Genomic DNA, 23,529 nt, shown 5'->3' with positions numbered 1-23,529 from the left:
AAATGAATAATGTCCTGTTCTGTCACTCTGTTCTTTTTTACCGAGCCCCAAGGTTGTTCCAAAAGCTGACCAGTGAAATGTTATACAAAGACATGGCATCACATTTGGGCTAACAATTCTGACACGGGTTAATTTTCTTGAGTGCAGTGCTTGTTCCAAAAGTGGTATGTTTGACTGTCTTCTACGTGGCAGTCATATTTGTAGAATCATAGAATCAGGTTCCTCTATAAATAGTATTGGTGTATTGTATCAGAATCGTAGAGTGGTTTGGGATGAAAGGGATCGTGGAATCCTAGAATGGTCTGGGTTGAAAGGGACCACAATGATCATCCATTTTCAACCCCCCTGCTATGTGCAGGGTCACCAACCACCAGACCAGGCTGCCCAGAGCCACATCCAGCCTGGCCTTGAATGCCTCCAGGGATGGGGCATCCACAACCTCCTTGGGCAACTTTTTCCATGGCATCACCAAGCATGATGATCTCAAAGGTCATCTAGTTCCAGCTCGTGCCATGGGCTGCCAACCACTAGATCAGGCACTAGGTCAAGTTGCCCAGTGCTCTATCAAACCTGTCCTTCAGTACCTTCTTCAGTTCTAAAATTGAGACAGTAGCTTTCCCCAAATTCTTGTCACAGACCTTATGACAACAGATTAATATCTTAAGATGTCTAGACACTAAGGAAATACCATTAAGTATGCAGGGTAAAAAAAAAAAAGATGGGCCTACCTTGGCTCAGATGAGTAGGTACAGTTGGAATGATTGATAGGATGTGTCAGAATTCATAGTAAACATTAAACATTTCAAACAAATATTTGTACCTGTGACTTCACATTAGATGAAAAAGAGGCAGATGCCCAAACAGAAAAGCTCAGAGGCACACAGATGTATACACAAGCTCCATTTAGACTGCAAGAGCCATCAACAAACAAGGCTGAGCGAAAACCTTTGGTTTTTTGGCAATGCTCAAGTCCCAGAAGGGATGACACAACCTAGGTCTGCTTGCATGGATAACTGGAGCTTTAATTTGCGAAGCCCTGAAAGCACAGGGTATTCAGACCTAAAATTCATAGCCTTCTGTAGCACAGAGCAGTTTATTAATTATATGGTTCACAGACAGTTTCCTATTTATATTTTTTGCTTCCCTAGAGCACCCAAAACAAACAAACAAAGCAAACAAATCCTAATTTGCATGACTGTTCCCAACTGGAAATATATATATATACATATATTCCATTAGCCTTTTCAGAATTTTTTAATGTTAATTTCTTCAGAAATGCCTGTGCAATGCTCCCTTGACATATAGGATCAGCCCCAGGGCAGGATTCCTATGCTCATTGGTCGTGGCATATGAGTGATACCAACAGAGCTGAAGGGACATTCCTCAGGCACAACACAGGAGACATTCAGAACTTTGGGCAAATAAATCTTTGGAAAACGCATTCTAGGTGGCTATTCACAGCCATTTCTGTGATAATGAGAGACCTTTAGTTTTCTATATCCCCATAAATGTGCATGGCATTACAGGGCATGAATGAATGAAAAACAGAACTTGCAATTTAAAGTACAAATGAAAATGAACTAAAACATAGTCTGTTATGGTTAAATAGAACTTTTTTCCATGGTATTATGAAAATAGGTGGTTGATATGGATCCAAGTTGAAGGAGGGAAGATTTAGGTTGGATGTTAGGGGGAAGTTCTTCACAAGGAGAGTAGTTAGGCCCTGGAACGGGCTGCCCAGGGAGGTTGTGGATGCCCCATCCTTGGACGTGTTCAAGGCCAGGTTGGACGGGGTCCTGGGCAACCTGATCTGAATGTGTACGTTTGGTGGCCCTGCTAGGCAGGGGGGTTGGAATTACATGATCCTTGAGGTCCCTTCCAACCCAGGTGATTCTGTGATTCTGTGATTCTGTGATATGATACAGGCTTATGTGAGATGCTGAATAGCTCTATGTCTTAGGTTATGCCACGAAATTAGGAAATTCTACTTTTCTGAAAGAGTGGTCAAGCACTGGAATGGGCTGCCCAGGGAGGTGATGGAGTCACTGACCCTGGAGGTGTTCAAGGAACGTTTGGATTTTGTGTTGAGGGACATGGTTTAGTGAGTGCTATTGGTGATAGGTGGATGGTTGGACTGGATGATCTTGAAGGTCTTTTCCAACCTTGGTTATTCTGTGATTATAATCCAAACCTGTATTCATTTGCATTTTGATGAAAAGCTGGTAGCAGCTTCAAACATGTACAAAGGAACATCTGATATTCTGATACTAGAAGGATATTTCTTAATGAGCTGCTGGTCACCACCTTACCAACACTGAGAAATCTTCTTACGGGATATACCTGACACCTTGACCAGAGACTGCCATCTGTATCACCTTCATCATTAATCAAAAGCAGCACGCCCTTCAACAGCCCAGATCATACTTTAAAAAGGATCTTGAAAGTGTTTGTAGACCTTAATTGATACAAACCTGGAGAGATTAACTTCTCTTTCACTATCCCTATGAAACATTGCCAAGCAGGGCATCACTTCTACTCTTTGTCTTCTACACAACCTTCTACACATTTTTAGAGTACCAAGCACAATGAGGTACCTTGCTAAGGTGCAGTTTCTTGCTGTCATTGAGGAAAGAGTTACTGACCTGGAGGCACAGTGTTAATGCTCCACTTGAACCACCCTTTGGTTAAGAACACTCACCACTTAACTGGGGACTAGAAATACTTCAAGAAATACTACTAATCATATTTGTGGATTATTGCAGGATGTAAACAAAGAGTGGAGCTCTCTTTATATATAGGTCCATAAACTCAGAATACTTGAATCGCTCATGTTTGACCTTAGTATGGAATTTTCCGTGCCAGAAAAGCATAGCTTTGGGGTATCAACACTCCTGGGAGATAACCCTTAAGCTATGTATGTGTTAACAGTAAAACTGTACTCCAATCATGCTCTGCATCAGGGAATAAAAAATAATAAATACTATAGAAGTTGGATGTGCACACTGTTTTTAAACTCCAGTGATGCTGCCAGAACATTACTTTAAATCAGGATTTGAAACAGAAATCTAAAATCCTGTCCAGAAAGATATTATTTATAGATGTATATATATTTGCTCATAAACCTCATGAGCTGCAGAAATTTTAGGTAGCTAATTCTTCAATAAAAATTTACCCTTAAATAATTGTTGTCATAAAGATCAGTACTGAGTTTCAGCTTAAAGGAGATCTGAAATTATAGATTTATTTTGTTTTCAGCTATGCACTGCTGCACTTGGGTGACTGGGTGTGCTGTAACAACATCCTGGTGCTTCTCATAAAATAAATACAGCAATAAAGACAGCAAATATCCTATACATAACATGTGCTTAATGAGATTACTCATTGTAAATAACTCATGTGAAATGTTTCCTGAGGATGAAGTCAAGCAACTAAGTGGGTCAATCTGCAGATAGTGGATTTGTACAACTTAATGTGTACCATTTGAATTTTAAGACTTGTCACCTTAAGAATTGTTAAGGTTAATTGTTATCTGAAGGATTTCTGAGCTTGTTTTGCAATTGTAAAACTCCCTCCTTCTTTGTGCCACTGGGGTCACATTAACTAAAACTTGAGGAAGGTAAACATGGGTCGTAAGTATATATATGGCATTGTCAAAGTGTAATTGCGTTTTTTAAAGTCTTATTTCCCTTTTCTTTCCTCAGTCCTTGATTAAATAGAGCACCAAGTGGCTCCTAGTGCCATTTCTCTCAAATTTTGCTCCTGAGCCAGTCACTTCTGTTAACACATGCACTGCTAGAGTCTGCCACTGTCTGCCCAAGCATGAAGGATTTGCTGCCCTGCTGGGATGGGCTGTACTTTACTGCTAATCCAACACTACTTCACTTTAGCTGAACTTTTCCCCACTGAATCCATAAATCTGATTACAGGAGAGATGTCCCAGCTCTTCCCCACTTCCATCATAAAGGACATTGGGAAGGGGAGAGGTGATGCAAATGAGAAAAAAAGCATCGAAGGGCTGAGCAAGGGGAAGAGGGATTTAAGAGGCTAGTTTAAAACCAGATTTAGTATCTGGAAATTGATGACAGCATTTCAGTAGTGCAGGATACAGACAGCTTCTTTAAATGGTGAAGAGGTGGACAGAAAAGTGCCTCTAGCACTAGGCAAGGAGAGATGCAGGAGTGAGAATGATGAAGAGCTGCAGGAATACCATGACCCAGCAGAAACATGCATGGTATTGCTTTAATACCACCTTCAAAAATAAAGCTGAATTTTAGCACTTCGAATTTTCCATTACCATCAGCACAAAGGTGAAAGACAGAGGAACAGAGCATTGTTTTAATAGCTCAGTTTTCAAATATTTCACATATTAGCCAAATAAATAAATAAATAAATAAATAAATAAATCCTACCACCCAGATTGCAGAATTTATTAGCTAACAGTGTTTTAATAGAAAAAGACTTAAAGCTCAGGGAGAGTGAAAAAGCCCCTGCAAAAGGCACTTTCTGAAGTGCAGAGCTATTTACGTGTTTTATAGAGCACATCCACACAGGAGAGGAAGGGACACTGTTCACAACGTGAAGTCTTAGGAGAGCAGTGAGTCTGGCCAAAGAGAGCCATTTATTTGTTTTGTGTTTAAAGAGAGCAAGACTGATTTCAGAAACAATTCTTCCAGACTCAGAGCATTAACACAAAACAGAATATGTATGTTTCAATATGTTCCCACTTGGCTCCACTGTAGAAGAGTCAGAACATTCTTTGCATAAAACACAACCACCAGAACTAACATAAGGGCACCTTCCAAAAGTACAAAGTTCTTTAGAATAACTTCAGTGAAGAAGAAAATCCTTGAGTAGTTTGAACCAGAAATGCTTATGAGTTAACTTCCACATCAAGCTAAAATCAGATACTGTGCAGGGCTAGAGTGCATTCTTGTTCCTCCAGTGTTCCCAGTAAACTGGGAGAAGTCAAAGCCAAAATAACTTTATCATCTGTTCACTGATTTATCCCACATAAACAGAACCATAATATCCTACATCTGCATGCAGGGCTCAGGAAGGAGTGACTTTTACTCTCCTTGCGAGGGCAGAAAGACATCAGGCTCAGCTGCCAAGCACACTGGCAGCCAAAATGTGCACTATATTCCCACGGTAGCATCTACATAAAGCTACAGCCCATGAGATTTGGACACTCTCTACAGGAGAGACATTGAGGCCCTGGAGACTGTCCAAAGATGTTCAACAAAGAAGTGAAGGGTCTGGAGCACAAGTCTTATGAGGAGTGGCTGAGGGAACTGGGATTGTTCAGTCTGGAGAGACCCAGTCACTCTCTACAACTCACTGAATACAGGTTGTAGAGAGGTAGGGGTTGGCCTCTTCCCCCAGGTATCAGCAATCAGACAAGAGTGAATGGTTTTGAGTTGCACCAGGGGATATTCAGGTTGCATGTTAGGAAAAGGTTATTCCATGAAAGAGTAGGGAGTTATTGAAACTGGCTTCCAAGGGAGGCGGTAGGGTCATCGTCCCTGGAGGTGTTCAAGAAATGTTCAAGTGCAGCCTTGAGGGACATGGTTTGGTGGGCATGGTGGGGAAGCGTTGACAATTGGACTTGATGATCTTAGTGGTCTTTTACAACGTTAATGATTTGATGATTCTGTGATTGTATGAGCTATGGTAGCATGCACAGCTCTCAAAATCTTCATACAGGTTCCACTGTTCTCAAAGTCCATGTTTACTTCTGAACACTGAGGGGTCAGATGGCACTAAATGAGGCTCTGCAAAGCAGTGACTTAGGACACTCACTTGAAATCTTTTGTGCCCCAGATAACCTTTGCCACTCCTTTCTGTTGTTTCTTAGTAGCAGAAGACATCCCAAAAGGGTGGAAGGGGATTAGGATGATGGACCAAGAGCTCTGTAGTATGAAAAAGCAGAGAGAATCTATTAACACTGCACAGAGAATGTGTTGAATGCTGACCTCAAAAAATGCCGTTAACCCCAAATATTTCTACAACACAGATGCAGTCTGTAATACTTCATTATCTCTGCATAATAGATCTAGCAAGCAAGCCATCCTAGCAATAGGAAAGTTTAGTATGCCAACAGCAAAGCAGTGAAACTCCTTTTGGAGTATCTTATAATCAAACACTACAAATCCTTTGGAAGACATGACTAAAAGTGTAAGTGCAGACAAAGACACCCTTAGGTAATTCCCTTGATTAAAACTCTCAGATTTAAAATGAATCTAATTAAGGACATTGTGAAGGCGCAGAAAGTCAGTGTTCACTTATGCCCTCTTTTGCAGATGGTGAGTTGCCAAACAGAACTGAGAATCTTAATTGCAAGAATCATCAGTAAATTCAAAAAAGACAGTAAATTAAGGACTGCAAAAGCGTCAGACTGTTACATAACTGCTACATCTCTTGGTTCTTGAACTAGATGGAAACGCAATCCCAGGAGAGGACGTAGCGCTTTTTATAAAGACTGGTGAAAAAGGACAGAAAAATCTCTCCCAAACTCATGGGTTCCAGAGTGATGCAGACATCATGGATGAAGGAGGATGCTTGCCCTGTTTGCTTTACAGTCTTTCACACTGTTTCCTACGCTGCTCTTGAGAGGTACCCAAGCATATACCATAGTTGTTGCACAGAGTTGTCATAGCCAGCTTACAAATAAATGCTTACAAATACTCAATTCAAGTAAGTAGGCAGAAAAATCTGGTTGGCTGCACAGGAAATGGCTTAATGGGAAATAAATGAATAGATAGATAAATAAATAAAACAAAACCATAGAAAAGAACCAGCCCAGGAGTTATCTTGTGAACTCCAACTTATTTGTGTGGTATTGCTGAGCTCCTTCACTCCATTCAACATTTAAATACAGATGGAAGCAACCTTCAAACAGGCAATTATTTCATGAACACATGCTGTACTCTGTATTTCCAGAAAACAGTCACCAAGTGAACAATTGAACTGCATTCTAATAGTAAGCTTTTGTGTTCTGTTGTTATTTTTTTCCCCACTGTAACTGTTTAAAAATAACACTGCTTGTAGAGTGTTAGATCACTTCTAGTGCTAACAAAGACAACAAAGCCTGATCCTCAGTTTACCATTTCTTGTGTCAATATGCAAATATACAAGATAGCAGGTCTATAGAAATTACCCATGCATGCACGTGTCTGGTGTAACACAACAAGCGAAGACTAATCAATCTAAATCTTTTCATTTTTGATGGCTTAACAAAGAAATATTATAAAAAAAATACCCAGATGGGAAGAAAAATTATTTTACTTATGGAAGCTTATGAAAGTAACTGTCCAAAAAGTTCTTGATGTTAATGGAAATCACTGAGTGCAACTGCTTCTGACCTAATTAATTTTACTATCAAATATTTCCATTTCAGAGAGCACCCCACTGCTATACTTCTGCTTATGCCACAGCCCACTCTATACAAACAAAATAACAACCAGGCCACATCACAAAGTAAATCCAAATTCTATGAGAATGTAAACAAATAATTAAGACTTAAAAGTTAGTTACTGGGCTAGATCCTCAGATAGAAAACATCTGTTTAGCTCAGTGGTTCAATAAATATGTTTATGTGGGTCTATTTTCACAGATAGATTAACAATGATATCATTAATTTTAACATAATTTAAAGACAACCAAAAATACAGAGTTTACAATCACTTTCAAGATCAGCAAGAGACCAAATGAGGACAAAAACTGGTATCTGTTTCTCATTCATCTACTCATAAATGGTGACAAGTTGATAGCTGAGGACCAACATCAATCTGTGGTCTAGAGCCAAAGAAAATGTCACCTAAATCCTGCCAACTCTCAGCTGAGATAAATCATCACAGCTCTATTAGTCAGGCCTCAACTTCCAGCATCCAAGGATTTGGCTCTATATACAATGTATATTCAGACAAGATATAAATCAATGCAGTGTCAACTTGACCGCAGTTTCTTTTTTCTCTTCAAATATTACTATGTCCTTCATAGTTAAAGCAAATCTCACTGAGGCCATTTAATTGACAGCATTTAAGCAGGCCATTTCCACTCCAGTAAAGTTCGCTTACTGCCCACCATCTCAAAAGTTACTTACACTGGACTAATTTTCCCACTTATTAGTCCACAAAGCACGTAGGATCACCAGTCTTTCTTTCGTGAAAAAGTGGAAAAGATACAAGCATCTCCCTGTCATGGTGCTACCATCTGAGTCTGGGGACAAGCAGTGCTATAAATGTCACTTGTTCCTGGCAGTCCCAGCAGGAGCATACAGATTAATTCCCACAGTCCATGCCCACGACTGGGCAGAACTAGCAGGCTCCTTGTCATCACGCTCAGCTGGAGCACAGTTAGTTAGAGCAAGTGGCAGGAACTCCACATTCCATTTGATTTGGACTCCACCAACAACCATGCTTGCCACATCACGCTTGCCACTGATCCCCATGCTCCACATGGAATGAATTAAAAAAGAAAAGGAGATGCTGAATTTCTGAAGAAGCCCTTCTATACCCAACATTTCAACAGCTCAGGCTTCCCACAGAGTTTGGTTTGGTCTCAGGACTTGCTTCTATTCTTTCTCAAGCACTAAGTCTTGAAACTTTACCTGGCAGCACTGCTCCAAATACAGAGACTTACCATTCAGTCTCTCAAAGCTTTGCATTAAAAGGCTCAAACTTACGGTAGAGTGCTGAATGGGTATCCAGGCAGGTGTTTCGACTGAGCATTTGTGGGATGGGCATCTGCCATGGCTCTGCTGCAAACAAGTGAAAATGGCATTACACACAACACAGTACGTGCTGCAATCACTAGGCACAATGGGCTCCATTCCAGATGGAGCATCTAGGATTTTACTAGCAACTGTTAGGCCTGACAAAATCATTTTTCTATCACCATATAAGATCTGCAGCTCATAGGATCAATTTTTACCCACTATTTTTTCAATGAAGTTCTCAGTTAGGTGGATGAATGCAGTCTTTATCCAACCTGAACCCCAAGCAGCTGCCATCTGGTTTCCTTCCACAACAGAGCATTCAGGGAACAACAGCAGAGCAGGTAAAAAAAACAGCTTTTTTTTTCCCCCATTTCGTAACAGGCTGCATTTTTTGTATTGTGTCCTATTTGAGCTGCAGCCTGAATCACCCCAGGGCTATTTCCCAGGAGGAGTAAATCTGTCCAGAAATATCAAGGGGTATTTCTTTGCTGAGTAGAACACATTGGTTGCTCCCCAAATTGAACATGGAAGAGGAAAAAGAGAAAGACTCCTGCAGTTCCCTGAAACTTTGCAGAAGCAAAAGAGTGAGGGGTTAGCTTTTAGTCTAATGTTCCACATGGCAGTGCGAGATCCTACCATCCAGCTTTCAGGCTGATCTTCCTGTAATTTCCCTTGCATTTGCAGTGATTCAATTACATTTTAACAAAGTTTTGGAGCTCATCAGAACAAATTGCGACAGTGGGTTGGGTCAGAGTCTCTCTGAAGAAAAGTTCAAAATAAATTCTACTGTCTGCCACCATTACTCTCAGCATTTCATGTATGAGTCAAACTATTATTTAGCTGATTGGAGGGTTCCCTTAAATAGGTGTGTTCTTGAAGCTGAACATCACATAAAAAACAAACAAAGAAGCAAACAAACAGAACAACCAGCCTTTTGTTTCATTCTCATTTAAGACAGTCATACTGCAAGAAGCTACAATACATCTTTCCTCATGCTGAGAGCAAAGGAGGGCGATCTCTGAGAACAGAACCGATGAGGCTTCATGCTACTTTCCATTCTGATTTGAGAACACTAACTAACAAAGCCTATTTCTGCTTTCTTCTTTATCACCAAAAAGCATATCTAAAGCACTGCAGTTCTAAACACTTTTATAAGGAGGAAAATAAAGTAGGAAAAGCTGTGCTTAGCAATTTCAGATTTGTATTTCCCAAATATTAAAAACCTTCTATATTTCCACCTAGACACCTTTAAGGAATACTCAACAATGCATCGTTAATAAGCAGAAAGCATTGTACATTTAGATGCAAATTGAGAAAGTCTTTTTGAAAGGATTAGAAAAAGTCATTGGTACCATGGCAGCAATATGTTATCAACTACAAAGAAGGGATGAATACTTCACCAAACCAAGGCTATCAGAATAACAAAACTACAAATAAACTTTGATCAAAAGGCTGGATAAAATATTGCCTATCATTATTTTTCTTTCTTTCATTAACAAACAGTCTAACATAAGACCAAACAAAGCCAAGAAAATTAATAATCTGCTTTGGACAGGAAGTATTTTTTTTATTGAAACCTCTAACCTTACAAACTCAGGTAACCATGTACAGTAGTGTCAAGAGATTCCTTGAAAGTATCCTCACATTCTCTAAGAGGATATGTCTGCAAAATAAAAGATCCAGATCTTACAGAAGGAGGAAGAGCATTCTATAGATACTCCTTCCTTTGAGATTCACAGCAAAAATTGTCCCAAAGCCCAGAATCACAAGGCAAACGCTGTGCATTACAAGGCCGGAGAGACAGAAGTAATGGAAATTGCTCACAGGCAGCAGCTTTCCAGATATCCCACATTTACAGCTCAAGGGTTGGACTGATTATGAAGTTTGAAGATTTCTCTTTAAAATTCATGTTTGAATTCATATTTAAGTGGTCAATACTTTTTGTATTTTCATTAAAAACAATGCTTTTTATAACTTTCATATCTCCCATACTTACTCAGGATGCAACAGTTCCATATCAGGTACTAATGAAGCTCTCTGCATAAATGTGCTCAATCTTATGTACTTTTTTTTTAAAAAAAATAAACCACAAATTCCAACATGTCATACATTATAGATACCAACTATGAAACAAGTTACCCACAAAGTTAGCAATACATAAAGCATTCTGGAAGCACAGGAAATGCAAATAAGGATAGGAATAAATAAATTGGGGATTATTCGCAGATTGTAAAGGGAACTAACTCAATTTAATTAAGTAATAGTTAATATTTTCACCAGTTTAGGAGTTTGGTGAGTATGAGGACCATAAACTCTGACCTACAATTACACTGGAAAGCTAAAAATCCAAAATGTGACGAAAATCCATCATTTGAAATAATTTTTTTAACCAGTCTTCAAAGGAGTACAGAGTGACTTGTTGCTCACTTTTCACTTTTACTCATATTTATATGCCAAAGGAATATAGTTTGCCTTGCTGTCTGGGAGAATATGTTGCACTAAAAGTTCTCAGTCTGAAATGGAAGCAGAGAGGCTGTTTCTCCATTGCTTATGAATGATTTCCAGTCTTGTATCATTCCTTTTCCTTGAGCATACCTGGCACTACTAAGCTTTCCCCTTGATACAGATGCATTGTACTGACAGACCTATCCAGGCATGGGCTTCATCAGAACTTCAAGCAATCAGAGCTTTCAAAATGAGCAGTAAGATCATCAGCTTGTGACATTTTTGTGTAAATAAACCTTGGAACATAAAAGACAAAAATCTATTATTCTTGCTGAATTCTGCATTTGTGACAGCCTTCTTCCAGGGCTGATGCTTTAAAACCTTGATAAATTGCTTAGCAATAATACAGTCAGGAAGCAATGAAGGGATGACCAACATCTGATGCTAACCTCCTTACTTATCTGGAGGCACCATTACATGCAATTACCAATCCAATAGGTTTATCAGAAATGCAGACTCTCAGAGGTAGCAAGAAGACAGAAAGTATCAATGTCAGAAGGCAAAAGGAAGGCTTCAAGACCTTCAGACTCTTTGAGCCAAAAATGTCTACTTTCCCAGCAAGCAGCCTTAAGAAAGCTTCTTTCATGTGTACTTAGATGTTGAAATAACTGACTGTTGCTATTAGCTCTGGTTACAAACATCAGTATGATGTAGAATCATAGAACCACAGAAGAGCTTTCGTTGGAAAGGTTCTCACATGATCATCTAGTTCTGATCCCACTGCCATGGGCAGGATTGCCAACCACTAAATCAGGTGTGCACCTTGCATATATATTAATATAATGCAGAATGGTAGGCATCAGTGCCTAGGAAGTCACTCTGATTTTCCTACATGGAAATACTGAATCAGAATGGGTAAAGCTGAGAGTTCTGTGGCGCTGCAAAGCAGAGGTTGTTGGTTGCAGAGGTTGTTGGTCACTCTGGAGAAAGTAGCAAGGAAAGTAGAGAAGATATTGGTGATCAGAATCAAAAGGAGTCACAGGCAAGATTCCTTTGGTATCCACAAAAACAGCCAAGAATATCATTTGCAAATTGCACACAAGTCCTTGAGTGAGGTCTCCAGTAACAAAAGAGTCCTCTGAAGTCAAACCCAATGGAAGATACTTATCTACTCTTGCACAGCCTGACAAATTATCTTCTCTGATGCAGAGGATTCTCTGGGGAAATGAAAACCATAGAACTAAAATATAATCATACATGAGGCAATACCCCTGACCTAATGATTCACTCATAAATAACCATTCTCTTCTCCTTGACTGAACACATCCTCTCATTTTTTCAGAACTCTTGTATCAGGTGAAGGGAGGCAGAAAGAAATTTGCATGGTAGTAGCAAACAGATTAAAACACAGAAGAAATGCATGATTATGTTGAGGACGTGTGCCAGGAGACCTATCTTTTCTGCTTTTAATGTCCTTCTGGATATTGCAAGGAATCCATTTGGTCAGCTTCAGCTATCTGAAACGCTTAAAAATGCAGCTCACCTCAGCACTAGGAAATTATCTTCCCACGTCCACCCAGGCCCTCAGAATATTAGAGAAAGGGTTTGCTAAGGCTGCATAGCTCTGCTGTCATTAAGAAATGCTATCATTACTTCAGGCAGGATCAGGCTTTCTAATTTTCTTTGTCTTACTCAGTATCTTCACCTTTCCTTACGTGTGCAGCTCTATACTGCTGTGCAGTAGCTTTAAGCCCGAATCGTATCTGCCTGAGCAGTTAATTGAACATTTTATTTTCTCAGTTTATAGAGCTGTTCACAGATTTATGAAACAAATCACCCTTCTTTTTTCATAGTTAAAACTAATCTCAATAAAGACGTCTCTCTGAGATCAGCAAATTATAATCTAATGAAATCTATTGAAAATTTCAGTTGCACTAAACAAGGTCAATGCTGAGAAGAAATGAAATGTCATTCAGAAATGAAGATCAAAGTAATTCCCTTCTATTCCTGCTGCTACCATAGAGACGAAGGGAGGGGGAAGTGGGGGAAGAAGAGATTTAACAGACTTAATTCTTCCTGAAATTTATAATTAACTACAAGGGAAAAGGGACAATTACCATATTTCTAAAGAATAAAGGAGAAAAAAAGTTGAGCTTTTGACAAGATATAATTACAAGACATTGCATATGCAATGCACATTGGTTTGTTCTGTGCAATTTTCTTGAGGCTCCCCCCTAAAAAAAAAAAAGATTTTTTTTTTTCTGAAAAAGACAACACGTGCCTCATCAGTTTACATTCATAACATTTGAAATCCAAGAGCTAGAGGCTTACAATAATTGTTCCAAAATTTAACATTGGTAAATAAAGATTTGAAATAAATACTCAGTTACACTCCCCATCTGTCAGACTTCTGTGAGTACATTCTCCAGCTAACATGAATGGTAATCAATGAAAAGGATCTTCCTGCACTTCTAAGAATGTGCAGTTTAGCCAGCAGCCAACCCACAGTCATCAAAGCTGTCCTCAAGTACCACTTCAGAGTGGAGTTTACTAAATTACATGTAAATTGCATGGATTCAGCACTATCACACTGTTAAGGTCTGGCAGGAAAACACCACATTCTGAAGTGCTCATCAGGATCTAATAATGACTACAGGAAAAAAAGTAAAAAAAAACATTTTGATTTTAGCTAAATGTGAATCTCTGGAGGGAAAATCATTAAGATTCCTTTGTTTCTGGTTTATTGGAGCCTGGATATTCAGCACAAAAACTTAGCTACCCAATTTATGATTTGAAACTGCAATGATTCCAAGCCTGAAGCCTTGCAGAGAGAAAAACAACAAATGTTGCCCAGATCTATTTAGTACAACAATTAACAACATGCAGGCAGATAGAAATGTGGTAATTTTTTTTTGTTTCATATCCAGCTAAATTTAAATCAGATCCCCATGTAATGCAGCACTCTACAGTTCTGCTAGTTTTCTCAAGATTATAACATCCTCCAACACCTGAGGTACCACTTTAATCTCAGTATTTATATCTTGCTTTATCATTTCCTAATTTTTGGACTGGCTGTCTCAGATACACACATCCAATCCTGTAGGGAGTTCTATAGAATAAGCTGAACTTCACTAAGGATACACCATTTTAATCTATATAAATACAGAATTTAGATTAACTCAATGTAAGTGAGGAGGTGGGAGGACCCCTTTTTAATGAGAACTGTTTTGGTTTTACTGTTCTAAATCAGAGAGGCCAGAGTAGAGAGGTCCTTCCAGTGGCATCATGCCACCTCTGTTTTGTGCTATTCTTCAGCCAAGTTCTAAAAATACCCCTTTACTCTAATTGTTGGGCAGTGGAAGTCAACTGAGTTGGCTAAATACTAAATTAAGGTCTTCCCCTCACTGGGAGAATCCACAGAACCCTGCTGGGACACAAGTCTGGACCTACCCTTCCCAAGCATGAAGCACGGTCAACAAGGACTTCTAATAATACACTCATTGAAGACTAGCAGTTTCAAAATCAACTAGCTCATCCACAGCAGCTCCTCAGTCAGATTTACAGAATTTTGCTTTGTCTTCTACGTTGAGACTACAGGGAATGGAAATCTAATGCTAATGAAAAGACAAGCTGTATGTTTTACAGCTTTACTTCCGTGTTTTACTCCTAACTTCATGCCGTGAAGTGAGACGATACATGCGTGGAGTGAGAGAACCCTGCTGAATTCATACCCAAGGTCTAGACGTTGCTAGACGTTGGTGTCATACTTGTGACTAGTGGCTTCTTATTTTCCATGACCTTTCCCCGTATTGAGACTTACGATCAAACATCCATCAGAGTTTTGCCTAAAGTGCATACATGGATCTCCTCTGTTCTAAATATATTGCCAGATGAACAGAAGAAAATAGAATAGACAGATGTTGCTGGCTCCTGGCTACATTGCCAGTCAGAATTGAACATGTTCATCATCAGGATGGCTCAACATAAACAAGCATGTGACCCTTCTTCCCAGTGCCAGCACAAAACATAGATTTTTTTTCTTTCCATCCTTATTTCATTGTTTTAAACACTTGAATTAAATTCTTAGAAAAGGTGCTGGAGGACAAATAGAAAGAGAGAAAGAGAGAGAGAGGAAGGAAGAAAGTGAGGGAGGGAGGGAGGGAGGGAGGGAGGGAGGAAGGGAGGGAGGGAGGAAGGAAGGAAGGAAGGAAGGAAGGAAGGAAGGAAGGAAGGAAGGAAGGAAGGAAGGAAGGAAGGAAGGAAGGAAGGAAGGAAGGAAGGAAGGAAGGAAGGAAGGAAGGAAGGAAGGAAGGAAGGAAGGAAGGAAGGAAGGAAGGAAGGAAGGAAGGAAGGAAGGAAGGAAGGAAGGAAGGAAGGAAGGAAGGAAGGAAGGAAGGAAATCTTTACTAGTGTAACACTATTTTTAAATAAATAGAAGAGATCTACTCTAGACTTGCATAAATAATCACTTCTTTCTATTTAGTCACACTTGAATTAAACCTGGAACCTGTGCAGTGTATAAAACTGCTTAAATCTCCATAGAGTTAAGTGTAAACTAGCAACTAAAATCTGAAAGGAGTAATTTCTGCAGAATTTTCAAAATCTGGGTGACAAAAATTCATTTTTATAGCTGGCAAAACCACCAACAGGATCAAGTAGGGCATTCTGTCTTAGTCTAAAGGAAACCACTTCCTTCTGTACAAGCCAAGTGACTCAACTAAGGAGTCAGGCAACAAACAAGTGGTTTTCTGCATAAATTGGGGTGTTTGAGATGCTCTCTAGTCTTTAGTCATTAGTATACACTTGTTTCATCTTTGCAAGCATCCCTCAAAACACGGAAACATTCAATTGATAAAATTTGGGATTTTAAGCAAATCACAAGATGCAGCTCCAAAACAAAAAGGAGGTGACACTGATGGCAATAACACTGTCAATTCTTAGTGTCATGACCAATGTTATGGATGGTAAAGCATTAGACTAGATTGCTCATAACATTTTAAAATGTCTATCATAGGAGGGTTTTAGGTTTTAGCTAGCTCCACTTTTGACCAAGGACCAGGTGGTGACTTGTGGTATTCTGCTCTTATTTATTTTTATGTGATGTTGTGATTGTTAATTGCAGGTTTCAGAAAGCCTTGACCTGACACCTTGAGGTCATGAGTTTTAAAAAATATATACACATTTTGGTTTATCTTCCTTTGCCTTCTGGGTTTAAAACCTTTCAAGCTTCCTCCTTTGAGCTCTCCTCTGCAACAGCAAGGGGCAAAAAGATATTTTTTTTCACACCGAAAGATGATCTTTTCTAAGCCAAGAGCTGCGGGTTTCAGCTAACCAGGCCCTATTATTGTGAATCTTGTCTGGCAACACAGAGATACCTATTTTCTTTTTCACCAACTACAGCTATCGCTGTATTTGTAACACTACAAAGGGCAGAAGGAGAGCTGAGAGCCAGTAGAGGGGACAGCGTGTTGCCTTTGACTGTTAGGAGGCACAGCGGGAATGTTCTTCCTTTACAGAACCTCCTGGAGCTCCTGATGGAATGGAATCTTGACCTAAACTTGTATTTATAATGAATTCTTGCTAATGATAAAATAATGCCACAAAATAACGGGCTTTATGAAACAGGAAAAAAACAAATCCATGCTAGGTGCATGATAAATTAGTATAAATCAGGAACACATAAGTCCTCTTTGACTGATTCAGTATTTCCTAAGTTAGGGGTGTAAAAATTCATAGAAGGATGAAACGAAAATGGAAAGGAAGAATCTGGAGAAACAGACATATGAAATCTATCTTAAACATAGTGTACATTTTGGTTGAAAAGAATAATGTCTGGAAGGTAAGATCTGGGGAGGTAATTAGATGGCTTCTAAAAAGTAGAGTTCAAAACAGGGTCTTTGGATCCCTCATCCACAATCTACAAGGATATATTCACCCCACCAAATTTATGTCATTTCCTATGGGCTGGAAATATCACAAATTGCAGGTTAAATTTAATGATCCTATGTTATAAATGTCAACTTTTTAAGCACTGTTCACTTTTTTCAGTTTAAGTAGCATTCATCTTTTACTCTGTATTATTTATAAGATCTGAAGAATAGAACTGATGTATTTACTCCCTCTTGACATTAAGATCTACTTTTCCAAGGATGAAAATGGCAATTATTAGGAGAAATCAGACAAATGGATATTTAAATAAGGGTAATTAGCAGATCTGAAGCCAAAAATGGCCAGACTGCTGTTTTGTAGAATTCATATTCATTAAAATAAATTTTAAAATAGATATCAAATGTTCTGGAAAAAAAACCTGTGCTCTCATTATACTGGTGAAAACTTTCATAAACTGATCCTGTAAAAATTTTGTAGTCTTAAAGGAAATAGAGTTACTCCAGTGAACAATAAAGGAAGTAAGAGCAGATTATGAATCAATATAATATAACGTCACTAGTGCAGCTATTTGAATGTGGCACTAAAGCAAGATGAAGGAATCAACTTTAATTTGTTTGGCTCTGAGCCTTTACAATATGAAAGTTTTCTGAAACTGGATTTTTTGCCATTATTCATCTCATTTATATATGTTAATATGGTGTTCCCACATGCATCCAAATAGCAGGTCACCTACAATTTGCAATCCTTTCTCATTTCAACCCTACAGTTGGCAGCAAAGACTGAATATCTGGAGTTGAATATTAGAGGCTGAAATGCTTGGCTTTCATAATCATTTTGGGCATTTAGTAGCAGATCCACAAAACAGAGGAGCTGGGATGAAAAATATGGTGGATACTTGGAGCTGGGAGCCCTTCTCAGAGCAATAGCAAGAGTGTAAACTTGTCACTGACCAAAAGACCCTGGGAAAATACTCAGTGACAATACTGTGCCAATTCATGAAATAAATGAAGTCATAACTCCTGTTGGAGATCTACAGGTATAAAAGGTGCTGGGCCATGTTTGGCTCCCAGTCGCATAACATTAAAAGCAGATTCATTCTCCTGTACCAAATCCTTCCTGTCATATTTTCAAGACCAAGAACAGCCACAATTATGGGTCTGTACCACTAGAGAGCCTGAAGTGGGGTTAATTGCAGCTCTCTTTTCTGATTAAAACAAAAACAAAAACAAAAAAATCAATGTCAGGAGTACAAATCAGATGTTTAGCACGAGGCTGCACACAGGCTTTGTTCAGTGGTGCAGCACCACTGATGCTGAGCACTTTTCACTGGCAACATGTCAACAGGAGCCTATGGGAATCTCCAGTCTACTCCAGGGCAGGTTGAGGATGCAGTATTAGATCCAGCACAGCTTGCAGGAACCAGAAGGTCCTGGAAAGACCCAGAAAGAATGGGAGAGAACAGGAGGTGAATGAGGTCACTGAAGGAGCACACATTCCTTCTGTGGCCTCATTCACCTCCTGTTCTCTCCCTGTCTGGGTTTCTCCATTGGCGACAGGAATGACAGCTTGCATCTGTTTCAGCAGCTCCATCATGCTCTGGCTGGCAACTTACCAGCCCTCTTTGCTGCCATGGGTACAGGGGATATCTGCTCCTGCCCTTCTTCATGTCACAGATTGGTGTCCCCATTTTACATGGCCATCAAGAAAAAAATGACAGCAGTGGCTACAGTAGCACTAACCGATGTTTTGTTACATCATTTACACAGCCTTAAGGTGCTATGGATGCCCTGGACACTTTGCAAATCTTACGGAAATCATTAAATTCATCAAAAAAATGAAACAGAACATGTAGCAGCTGCACTGAATCCCAGTGTCCTGACTTAGCCTGCTAACTGCTCCTGAACCCCAGTGTCCTGACTTACCCTGCTAAATGCTCCTTATAAACACTGGCACCATGTGCAAATCCACCTACAAACATGTGGTGAGCTGCCTGTCCTGTAGCAACAGAAAGGAATTTCCCTGATTACCTCCCTCTTATTTACTATAATGTCAGTTTTCTAAGTTTGAGGATGCTTCAAAGAATCATTCAATTTACCCCTATCCCAGATCTTCAACTAAGGCAGTGCCCATAACCACAGTCTTTAACCTGCCACTCTTGTGGATAACAGACTATTTACATGCACATTTGGAAGGAATTATTTAGAAATACCATTCCCAAGCAGTCAGCTCAGATCCAAAATCAGTATAAGAGTGCTAAAGTGGGACAAAAGCATTTTTATTTTGCAGGCCTAGAGAAGCAAAGCTATCTATGTTCCCCCCTTGTCCCCCCACCCCCCCCCACAAAAAAGCCACAATAAGCCACAAGAAACTTGCATGCCTCCAATCAGAAACATCATGACTACCTAAACTACATCTGATTGGCCTCTTTAAAAATGCTAGGACCCATATAATGCCCTCATATTTTTTATTCTTTAGTTCACAGAATAAGCTGATAAGCTAAGAAAATTTGTGCCTGATACCATGTATTCTGAAAGTGCTCCAGTAGCTGGAGATATTAATAGACACAAGCACAGGCTAAGACAAAATATGAAATCATTTTCCTTTTGCTAGTAAAAATAAGTAAATTACATATCATTTAGGAAGTGATACAGAAACAAACTGCATAATCTACAGAAGAAGAGAACAAAATGCTCATTGAAGCAAAGCTTATTTATCACTTTATCTTGCAACCTGACACAATACATGCTCAATCTATTTAATTACAGGAACAGAAAAATAGCAGAAAAATATGTACACATTACAGCAACGTTTCCAATCCTACCTTGGTCGTGACAATGCACAGACAATCCATTCTGTAAATCTCCACAGGAGTGTATGTAAATCATAAAAACAAATCAGCAAGGGTGAGGAAAGGCTTTTGAACAGCATGAACAGAACCGGAGGCTTGAATCTGCACAGCCTGCTTTTCCAAGTGGGGCCCTCATAAGAAACTCGAGTCCTCCTCCACAATGCTAAAGGCAGTCATGATGCTCACAGAGATCAGAAAACCCACTAGAAATCGTCTCAAGCAAAACTTCCAGGTGGCTTATCAGGCTTGATTGCTGCATTGTTCAATCTGCGATCGGAATATTCTCTTGAATGGTATGCAGCCTTCTACATGGGAAGATGAGAACCACAACAAGCACAAAAGAGCAAAAGCATCACATTTCAGCCCTGGCTCTGGTTTCACAATTCTGATCTGCTGTTTCAGTATACCCATAAGATTTCCTTTGCCAAGTCTCTCGCTCTCTCTCAATCTCTCTCTCTCTCTCTCTCTCTCTCTCCTTCCCTGTCTTTTTTTTTTTCTCCCCCCTCTCGCTCTCTCCCTCCTCTTTCCTACGAACTCCGAGCAAGCACAACACATACAACTATAGGGCCCATCTATCACAGCCCTGTCGCCTCCCTGCCAAAACAACTGCTTTCGGTCGTACGGGTTTTTATTAGGAGCACGATTCTGCAAACACGTATTGCTGGAAGTGAAACGTTGAGGTGCGTGCGATAGCTCATGCGTCACATCCACGATCGCTCAGAATTACTGGGTCACGTTCAGATTCAGGGAGTGAATATAAATAACAGCTGGAGTAGGCGAACTTTCAAAAAGTGCAACAGAAAATAAGCAGTCAGGTGAGAAATGGGAACTGCACATTCACACGTGCACGCAGGTCTGGGAAGTGCAACAGGGACGTTATTTTACTTTACCACCCATTGGAAAAAACAAACAAACAAAAATATTTATACATTATTCATAGCTAGAGAGGGGTACCTTCCCCCCCCCCCCCAACCACTTATGAAAAAAACACCAAATATTTAATTTTTTAAGAAGCACCCTGAAAAACAGAGCTTAAAAACTCCTCAAGTTTTTTCCCAAACTTTCTCAGAACCTGAGATTTGCAGATTTAACCCATTTATTTCATGTTCTGTATGCCCTGCTCAGAGCTTTATGGACTGTTTACCCCGATCCCTACCTTTCTTGCAGTGATGTTGCTGCAGAGCTTTCCTTTCAGGTGTCTTACATGAATCATTCTGAGTTAGAAAGCTTGCTGTCAGCCCTTAAAGTCTTCCCTCTCTTACAGATAGAGGAAGAAAGAGAGAAAAGAAAGAAGGAGGGAGAGAGAAAGAGACACAGAAGGGGAAAGATATGTAAAATGAAAGCTCTGGCCAAAGAGAGAGGAAAATCAATGCTCCTATTCACTGGAAAAAAAAATACAGCCAACTGGACTGTTGACAGCAACAAGAGGAAACGTCTAGACACCCATACATTACAATTCACCTTTTCAACACACTGGACAGCACAGTCCCCCTGGGTGCTTTGCTGAGGATCTCTCATTCGCACTCAGAGCTAAAATATGTTTTCAATAAAACAAGACTTTCCAAGAAAATAAAAAGATATTTAAGAGTCATCTCCCTTCCATAAATTACCTGGGTTATAACCCTAATAGTCCCCTGATTGCTAAAGCAGCAAGAGGTTCAGTAAATGGCACACATCACTTTGCCAAAATGAGGTCACTGCTACCAAAGTTACAAAAGCCATAATGAATCAGATATGTGGTCAGAGAGCAACCAGCCCTCCCCCAGCTAGTACAGTCTTGGGGGATATAACATCTTAAAGAGAAAAGTCTCCAGAGCACCTCTGACTTTGCCTAAAACTTTAGCTCACTCTGGGCAACCACATGCATGCAGAACGAACTTGATTTGTGTTTACAGCTTGCACTTGAGTCTGCATATTTTCTCCCTACTGCAGTTTAGTCCAGTAGCCAAGTGTTAGACAAGCTTATTAAACTATAGATTATATGAATCAGGGAACTTTTCAAATGTCCTTGAAGTCAGAATCAATTAACCACCTACCTAAAAACAAATTAACCTAATAAGTTGGTCTAACCAAAGCACTCCTTGTGTTCTTGGCATGATAGAGTAAAAGAGAATTCAATCAAATCTAAATTCAGGAGAAGTTTTAACACTTTGATGTCAAGCATGCCACATATTTTTCCTATTCCACTTCATAGATTCAAGCTGATTTAGTAAGGCATGAAATATTCCCATACATATAATTACCTAATGACTTGGCTGTAAAATTTCATATCATACTGAAAATTGGCATATGGGGATGTATTTTGAAATGGGACTCTGAGGACATGATCTGTAAATGCTCCTACTTGCAAGAAACTTCTGTGAATTGGCTCCAACAAATTCATGGTTCTATTTAGTCGATATGAAAAAGAGAGGGTCTGAAAACTTTGAGGATATTCAAGCAAGGTTGCCTGTGTTTGTGTTTTGGAAGTCCAGGCTCCATAAAGGTACCCAACAGTTTTCTCTTACACTCCTCCAATTTTTGGATGTAAATCCTGCACTGTCATCTCCTACCATACAGTGCACCAGCAACCATTCCACAGCACAGCATTTACCCGTGCATTGCCCAAGCTTAGAGCATCATTAAACTGCAGAGTCCCTGAAATATTGCCATCTCCAGCTAGATACTTTTACCATTCATTTTATCTCCTCAAATCTAAGATTTTCAAATCTTGGCACAGCTTTCCCCTTCATTAGCAATATCTCCTTCTGCTCTAATTTCTGCAGGTCATCTTGCTGCTTAGCTCTGTTTTTCCCTCTGCTCTTCCAGCCATCATGCTATCTGTCCATACAATCACAACTGAAATCTACTATAGAAAGACTTGACCCAAAAACCAAACTAACTCAGAAGCAACCATATGGAGTGAAAAGAGGTGCTTTGTATTTGCTTCTGTAGTTGATTTAGACAGTCAAATGTATCCTCAGATAAGCTCTGACTCTTGGGAAGCCATAATTCAGGAGGAACAGTATCTATTTCCCACTGTGATATCAGTGGCTCTGCAGACCACCGTCCAAGAGCCGTTTACACAGGTGATGTCTCCTTCTCTAATTTTACCAATCTGTCTGTTTTTAAGTCAATCAAAAAAACAAATGGGGAAATGTTATGGTCTGTACAACGCAGTAATTTAGACTGGACAATTTAATGCTCCTTTCTGTCATTAAAAACTTTACTGTATCCAGGTACTTCCACTTGGATAACCAAAGCACAGGGCTTAATTAGGCGGTTATATTTAGAAGCAGAGCCTGTAACATTCAGCTGAAATTAATATATTGTAAAAGCAAGCTTCAGTAAAACCTAAAATCAATAGGATGGTGGGAAGTATTCCATGATTTTTGTATCTTTCATGACATAATCTTTTAAAAAACTCTTAAATTATTTCAAAACCCAACTACTATCGAGCAAAAACTGTACAGATAAACAGATTATTCAAATAAAAGAAATGCAGTGTTGCCTTCAATATTATTTCAAATTCAAGCAATTGATATTAAGAGGGAAAAAAAATGGCTCTTGAAGCTTCGGTGCAGACCCTAAGAAAGGAAATATCTTCCAGACTGTTCATACAGCACTATTAATGCCAGCATTTTGCAGAATT

At 39.5% G+C, this 23,529-nt stretch overlaps 1 protein-coding gene across 6 annotated transcripts in view; it reads right to left on the bottom strand.

Annotated features, from left to right (window-relative positions):
* DLG2 (discs large MAGUK scaffold protein 2) overlaps positions 1–23,529 on the bottom strand; it is a 986,929-nt gene that overhangs the window by 817,667 nt on the left and 145,733 nt on the right. For 2 of the 6 annotated variants that reach the window (XM_052669635.1, XM_052669653.1), the window contains exons 1-2: positions 19,872–20,493; positions 8,684–8,758 (exon numbers count right to left, since the gene is read on the bottom strand). In XM_052669635.1, coding sequence (XP_052525595.1) covers positions 8,684–8,758; positions 19,872–19,901 — 105 coding nt within the window. In that variant the 5' untranslated portion in view covers positions 19,902–20,493. Of the gene's footprint in view, positions 1–8,683; positions 8,759–19,871; positions 20,495–23,529 lie in introns of those variants that run through there. The other 4 variants (XM_052669569.1, XM_052669729.1, XM_052669618.1 and 1 more) reach the window with 4 other exon arrangements.

This window comes from Tympanuchus pallidicinctus, unplaced genomic scaffold (assembly GCF_026119805.1).
Source record: "Tympanuchus pallidicinctus isolate F22 unplaced genomic scaffold, pur_lepc_1.0 scaffold11, whole genome shotgun sequence".
NCBI lineage: Eukaryota > Metazoa > Chordata > Aves > Galliformes > Phasianidae > Tympanuchus > Tympanuchus pallidicinctus.
This window is presented reverse-complemented; position numbering and strand designations above follow the sequence as displayed.